Raw genomic sequence first — 7,086 nt, forward strand, 5'->3', positions numbered from 1 at the left:
ACAAAACCCCATTCCCGTGCAGCTCCCCCGCCCCCGCGGTCTCACTTCCTTCTGGGGAGGAGGGAGAGCCCAGCACAACTGTAGAGAAAGCGGCGCATTGAGCGTCCTGGCTGTTGCTGCTGCTGCTCTTGCCGAGGCGGGGGGGGGGGGGTTTGCAATGGGAGTGCTGCGCACGCGCACTAGCTAGCGGGGTTGAATGTTTCCCAAGTGTTTGAAACTGGTATTTGGGTTTTCCACGTTGGATCAAGTGCGGCGTACAGAGAAAGCTGCATTAAGATCACCGGCAGCACAGGAGCAGCGGCACGCACTGGGAGACGCGGCTTCTGCCTTCTTCCAGGCATTTTTACCGCGCGGATCTTACTTGTCTGCCGGGGGAGATCTGTGTATTTTTTTTTTAGACCGTCTTCTCCCTTTCCACCCTCCCCTCTCTTGTTCACACACTCACACTGAGACGCACACACATCCCTCTGATTGTTCCTACCACCTCCTTGGTGAGTTACCGACAACGACAGCCATTCAATCAGCTGCTACTGCCGCTGGAGAGACTCGCGGACTGTGTGACTGCCTGTTCAGGGAAGAAAAGATTCAGATGTAGCTTTTCTGGTGTTTTTTTTCGGTTGGATCGAGGAACCGGAGAGAGGCACCGAGGCGGCGGAGGACTGAGTCTTTGCCATTGGGGCTGCCGTGCTGGAAAGGAAAACTCTCGCCCATTGGGGTGAGAGGACGAGATACACACACACACATACCCACAATTTTCGGCCGGATGAAAATGTTGAATCCTGCCAACGGAGAGCAGCTCCATTTAGCGAACTATGTGGAGGATTACCTGGACTCGATCGAATCGCTGCCTTTCGATCTGCAGAGAAATGTCTCCCTGATGAGGGAAATTGACGCCAAATACCAAGGTAAGAGCTTTCTCCTTTATGTGTTGGTGGACGAGAGTCTGTAGAAGCCACCTCGGCTTGCCTTGTTTGTAGAGATGGTCTCTTGGGTCCCTTCCCTGCGCCCCCCGAGCTTGAAGCAGAAGGTGGCTTTTATTATCAGGATTATTTATTAGTGAGAAGAGGAGCGGAAAGCAAGGAGAGTAGAGAAGGGGGGGTTACTCTGCAGGGATACCCAGTTCTTTTTTCCCCTCTCGGGGCGGAACAAAAGGTCTTCCTTTCGGTCCTCCGCTCTGAAGCGAGGACTTGGCTTTTTAGGTGTAAAAATGCTGGACAAAAAGGCGGCGGCATCGAAGCGGGGCAGAGGAGGGGCAGGAAAATCCGGACGCATGGGGCACGGAGGCAGCTGTTTCTTCCTCTTTCCCCGGCGAAGAGGGGCTGCTTTTGGGGACGGTGGGACAGCGGCGAGGAAGAAGAGGAGGGAGACCGACTAGGGCACCACATTGAGGAATTTCTAGTATTCGCAATGGCTGTAGTAGAAGAGGGTGCTAGTAAGAGAGAGGGAGGGCGGGCGGGTGGATTAGCTGGAGTGTGCGAGGGGTGGGCCGGGCTTGTAGCCTTCGTTCCCTCTTCTTTTTTTCAATGGGGTTTGCTTTCAAAACGGGCTGCTCTCGCCCAAATTCTGCAGGGAGAAGGAACGGAAAGTGATGGGAACCGATTATATAAATCCCGTGTGGGCTGGGGATGTGCGGAGGGCCTCCCCCTTCCCAAACTCCTGCCGCGTTTTGCAGCTCTTGCAGAGGGAGGCTGGATCCTTCCCTCCCTCTCGCACTCTGCAACCCGGGAAATGGTGGTTGGGAGTTAAAGAGCTGGAGAAGTCCTTTGTCACCGGGTGCTGTGAGAGGTAAAAGGGGTGGAGAGCGGTGAAAAGAGTGCGACGGCTGTTAGTGGAGGTGACACCGGAGTGTCCCTGGCACGTTCAAACTCCTTTTCCGCCGGTGAACTGGAGGAGGAGATGGGAACCGGCTCGGGTTTGCTGGGCTTAGGGAGGAGTAGGGTAGGAACAGCAAGTATTTGTTTTGTGGTGAGGACTTAATATTGTGCCGCCCGTCCGTAAGACGCGCCAAAAAAAGCAGGCGAGTGTGTGTAAAAAGGGCGAGAGAGAAAGGGAAGAGACAAGCGTAAACTTGAGGGTAGGAACGGCTGTTTTGAGGAGGGGTAATACGGAAGAGAGGAGGGTTGAAGGACAAGGGCGGGCATTTCAACCCGCGGTGAACACTCGACTGCGCTAAAGGGAGACGCCTCTGCGCTTCAGCTCTAAAAGAAGAGAGTGAAAAGCGCCGTCACAGGGCTTTTATAGTTCCTCGTCATTCCCCGATTGTGCTCGCCACGCCTCCTTTGCCTTTATTGGTGGAGCTTCCCTCAGGAAGCCGCTTTGGCCCCACCCTGTTGCTCAATGATTAGTATCCCCTAAATTCTCTACCGATCTTCGCTTCGTAGTGACGCTGACAGGACCGAAGGGTAGAGGATGGGGCGGGGGGGGGGGAGCGGCGGGGCGGAGGTTTCTTCCAATAGTTCGAACTGCCCCGGCTGCTCCTCTGCGATTGATTGGCTTGCTAGTTGAAGGAAGAGTTGAAGGCGTACGGTGACTAATGGGTTGAGATGTGGAAGATGAAGGCTGTCGTCTGCCCGCCCTCGGGACCTGATTGGAACATTGGAATTCAAGGAGGTGGAGGTTGGTTTGGGGCTTTCCCTCCTGATTGGTGGAAATACTTTTTAGCTAGAAGGTGGGCTATTGGTATAATTCCTTATTCTAATTGGACGGTTTCGACCCAGGCGGACTGTGGTGGGAGTTGCCAGACCTTGATTGGCCGGTTGGACAGTTCCTGCTCTTCGCGTACGTTCTATTAAAGACAGACGTAAAGAGAAAAACAGACATACACGCACTCACGCCTACCGCCACTTCCCTTCTAAGAACAATGGTCCTCGATATCGCATCCTGTGGGAGGGGCGGGGAGGGAGTGGCTTCGTTGCCTGAAAAGGAGACGGGGGAGGGAGAGGCAAGGGAGGCGCTTCTGATTGGCTGAGGATAGGAGAGGCAGCTGGGACGAACTAGGTCTTTTTCGAATGTGGGAGCGGACGCGAGCGCACACTCCCGGCGACGGGGCGGGGCCTGAGGGTCCTTGTTTTCCCGCTCCCTGCGCGCGCTCTGCTGCTTCAGCTCCACCCTCTCAGCGACGCCGCGGCTTGCGGGGAGGCCTCTTGTGCTCTGGGGTGGCTCCGCCCCTTTATCCGCGAAATTGGCTGCTGCCCTGGAAGTGGGTGGAGGCGGGGCCTGCTCTCTCGTCGTTTGTCTCTACCCCCCTCCCCGCGCGTTGATTGACTTAAGGCTCCGGCCGGGACTTCGCGGGTGAGGAAGGGATGTGCTACGCTGACCAGCAGCGGCTTTTTATTTTTCGCGAAGCAGGGAGGCGTCGGGGGCAAATCTATTTTTACTCTCTTTCCTTTTGCCCAAATGGTATGTTTCGTTTCGTTCTTTGGGTTGATACGTAGAGGACCCTTTGAAGCCCTGGTCTAAAATAAAGACGGGGACGGAACGAACGGCCATCACGGGAGAGAGAGAGAGGTCGCCTCAGTTCCAAGACTGGCTCTGCTTCTGTTGGAGAAAGAAAGTCAGCGGGATAGATTAGTGCATGTAAATTACACGGAATAGACATTGTATTTTTCTATGTTTTGCCTCCTGTTGATTTAGAAGAGACGGACATATTCCGTCCTTGAAAACCCATGTATTCCCTCAAAATGGCTTACAAATAGTTCGAAAGACAGCTCGGATTTTAGAGTAAAAACTGTGGCTAAATCTGCGCAGCATATAATCAACAAAAGATGATAAATTGCACAATTTACATCGCATGAATTATTACTATATTTTAGAGGCTAATACATTAACGGCTCAGCTAGGTGGCAGTGCCTCACCAACCTTGCTGATTTTAAAAGCTAAATTACTTAAGAAGAAATTAGATGGGAGGCCACCAGGAAATTCCCAGTACTGGGAAAAACCTTCCCCCCCCCCCCCAAAAAAAAAAAAAAAGAAATGAAAGAAGACAGTTGTAAACTACTTCTGTGATGCTTTAAGAGAACTACATGTCCATGGAGTGGCCAAGAAGCTCAAGTCAGTTTTACCTTTTTTACTTTATACACACATGAACATATATCTAAATAATGAGCAAAATAAACCATGGTGACTTGAAGCAGAACCTCTGAGTAAAATCTTGAAGCAGCAAGTTTAGTAGAAACAAGGGAATGCTTATTTTATTTGTTTATCAACAATTTATACCACCAATATTTTTATTCCCAGGCTCCAGTTTATATCTCAGTATGCCACAGTCCCTGGATGATTTTGTCTGGGATGGAAAAATAAACAGGTTTGCGCCTGGTTAGCATCTGCATGTGAAGAGGTGCGATGGCTCAGTGGCTTAAGTACACTGGAGATGGTCTCTGCTCCAGCGGTTCGAGTCCTAGCACTGCGTGTCGGGGTAAGCTCCCGTCACTTGCCTCAGCTTCTGTCCACTTAACAGTTCCAAAGCATATTCTATGTAAGTAGATAAATAGGTACCACTTTGGTGGAAAGACGAGTTGATGCTCTGTGCAGTAGATTCCTGCCAGCTCAACCTTCACAGCCAAAGCATCCATTTGTGTGGCAGCTATGGGGAAGGAGAGGTGATGCTGCAGGAAGAGCCACTCATCTTTCTTTCTGATGTGAAGCCAGCTTGCCCTCCTGTGGCGCACTTTGGGAAGCGTGCAAGTGTTTCCTACAACAGATCTGGTACCTTGCCACCCAAACTACTACTCTGCAATATTGTGGTATCCTGGCTAATGTAACAATGCCATATGCTAATAATAAATAATCTGAATATGAGACTTCCAAGTAATACAATAAAAGAGCTATAGGCTAGATATGAAATTCATAAAGTCATTTTGGAAGAAAGCACTTCTGTATGTTGCCAGAAAAACCAAAAAGACATGTTCATGAAATCAGCAGTCAAGTTCGATTTAGAAGAAATTACACATCTCTTTTTCCAAATAGTGGTGCTTAGAAGTAGAGCAAGTTACATGATGAAAGGTTTTGGGAGTTTTTTGTTTGAGCAAACCTGTTTGATGAAGCTTAAACATTTCTGTGTTGTGTACAAAGCTGACAAATAACAACCTTATTCTTTCTTTACAGAGATCTTAAAAGAACTCGATGACTATTATGAAAAATTCAAACGGGAAACAGATGCAGTACAAAAGAGAAGATTATTGCATTGTATACAGAGGGCACTGATTCGAAGTCAAGAACTGGGAGATGAAAAGATCCAGATTGTCAGCCAAATGGTAGAACTTGTCGAGAACAGAACTAGACAAGTTGATAGTCATGTAGAATTATTTGAAACCTGCCAAGAGACTAATGACATTACTGGAAATAGTGGTAAGACTAACCAAGATAAATCAAAGAATGAAACACTGACTCAGGCAGAAAAGCCCAACAATAAGCGATCCAGGAGGCAAAGAAATAATGAAAACCGTGAGAATGCTTCTAATAATCATGATCATGATGACATCACTTCAGGAACTCCAAAGGAGAAGAAAGCAAAAACCTCCAAGAAAAAGAAGAGATCTAAGACCAAAGCAGAGAGGGAGGCTTCCCCTGCAGACCTGCCCATTGATCCCAATGAACCAACCTATTGTTTGTGTAACCAGGTCTCCTATGGAGAAATGATAGGCTGTGACAATGATGAATGCCCAATTGAATGGTTTCACTTCTCTTGTGTGGGACTCAATCATAAACCCAAAGGCAAGTGGTACTGTCCCAAATGTAGAGGAGAAAATGAGAAAACAATGGACAAAGCCCTGGAGAAATCTAAAAAAGAAAGAGCTTACAACAGGTAGTTTCTAGATCAGAAGCAAATAAAGCTCTGAGAACTGATATTTATTTCCTGCCTCACCTTTTGTTGAGGTTGCAGGATTGTAAATGTATATTTTTAAAGGAGGTTATACATCAGACCATTCTTGTCATAGGAATGAATGGCAATAGGAAAAATGTTTGGTTTTTTTCCTTTGATACAGTTGTTAGCAAAAAAAAAAAATGAACTATTGGTCAAGACATAGAGCAAAATAATAATGTTAACATGTAATAATGTTCAGGTTCATCTTATAAAAAACATATTTTCACAAACTGGTAAGACTTCACCAGTGAAAAATGTAGGTGGAAACTTGAATAACATTTTCCATTCTTCCTTGTAGAAGAATGTGGTCTTGTTTGTCCAGAAAATTATTCTGTAGTTTGAATAAAGCAGCATTACCTTGCAAGTTCAATTAAAAATACAACCAAATGAAGAGCTTAGGGTGCTTAAACCATCTTATTTTAGTTAGGTTTAAGCACACTTCACTCTGAATTGGTTTTATGGCTATTTACTTGGAAGTATGTGTTCTTCGTTTCAGTTAAAAATAATGCCAAAACTATGAGAGATCACTATACACTCTATTAATTCATCTTACATTAAAGACCATTGCTTTCAGTAGGTTTTGGTTTCTAAGACAGATGGTGAATGATGCAATAGCAAAGGAAAAGAAGTTACAGCATGGCTCCTGTTAAATGTGTCACTCTTAATAGCTCTCAATGACAACATGTTACAAGCTTATTTTTTAAAATGCAAAAGGTTAAATTTTACACAACATATTTTATATACTGGCCAACTACCAGAAAGGCCTTTTAAAAATGATTTAGTATATTTTGTATTTAACCAGAAAATGGTTTAGTAGTGAAAACTTAACATAAATCAAGGCTTTATACTGTCACAGAATAATAGTGTAGCAGTCTTTACTTTGTATAAGTTGTACAAATGTACATTTTCAAGTGGAGTTGCACTTAACTGTATTATAATTGGAAATGCATCTACATGCCATGATGTAGTCAATATGCATTTCCTTCTGTATGTATGAAAGTTGTACAGTTGTGATATTAAGAAATAAATTAAACAAATTGAATAATCCAATCACACCTATGTTACTTTTCTTTTTCCTTTTCCTTTTGTTGTTCCTTTTGTCTTGAATGTACTGGATCGTGAACATATATCTTAATTTCTGTACATTTAGAAAAAAATTAAATACTTTATAAGTAATCCTATATAGTCCTATAAAGAAGAGTGCATATTTTCTTAAATAATCA

The 7,086-nt window shown here is 45.8% G+C and overlaps 1 protein-coding gene across 2 annotated transcripts; it reads left to right on the forward strand.

The window, feature by feature from the left end:
- The first annotated feature begins 297 nt into the window (after window positions 1–297).
- ING1 (inhibitor of growth family member 1) lies at window positions 298–6,774 on the forward strand. 2 transcript variants are annotated; one of them, XM_070942913.1, is made up of 2 exons: window positions 298–905; window positions 5,104–6,774. In XM_070942913.1, the coding sequence occupies exons 1-2, from the start codon at window positions 764–766 to the stop codon at window positions 5,805–5,807; spliced, it is 846 nt and encodes a 281-aa protein (XP_070799014.1). In that variant the 5' UTR covers window positions 298–763; the 3' UTR covers window positions 5,808–6,774. The 2 variants fall into 2 exon arrangements, with proteins under 2 accessions (XP_070799014.1, XP_070799015.1); XM_070942914.1 differs by lacking the exon at window positions 298–905 and adding an exon at window positions 3,261–3,399.
- The last annotated feature ends 312 nt before the right edge of the window (window positions 6,775–7,086 follow it).

This window comes from Pituophis catenifer, unplaced genomic scaffold, assembly GCF_029215685.1.
Source record: "Pituophis catenifer annectens isolate HBS135680 unplaced genomic scaffold, rPitCat1.0.hap2 SCAF_4, whole genome shotgun sequence".
NCBI lineage: Eukaryota > Metazoa > Chordata > Lepidosauria > Squamata > Colubridae > Pituophis > Pituophis catenifer.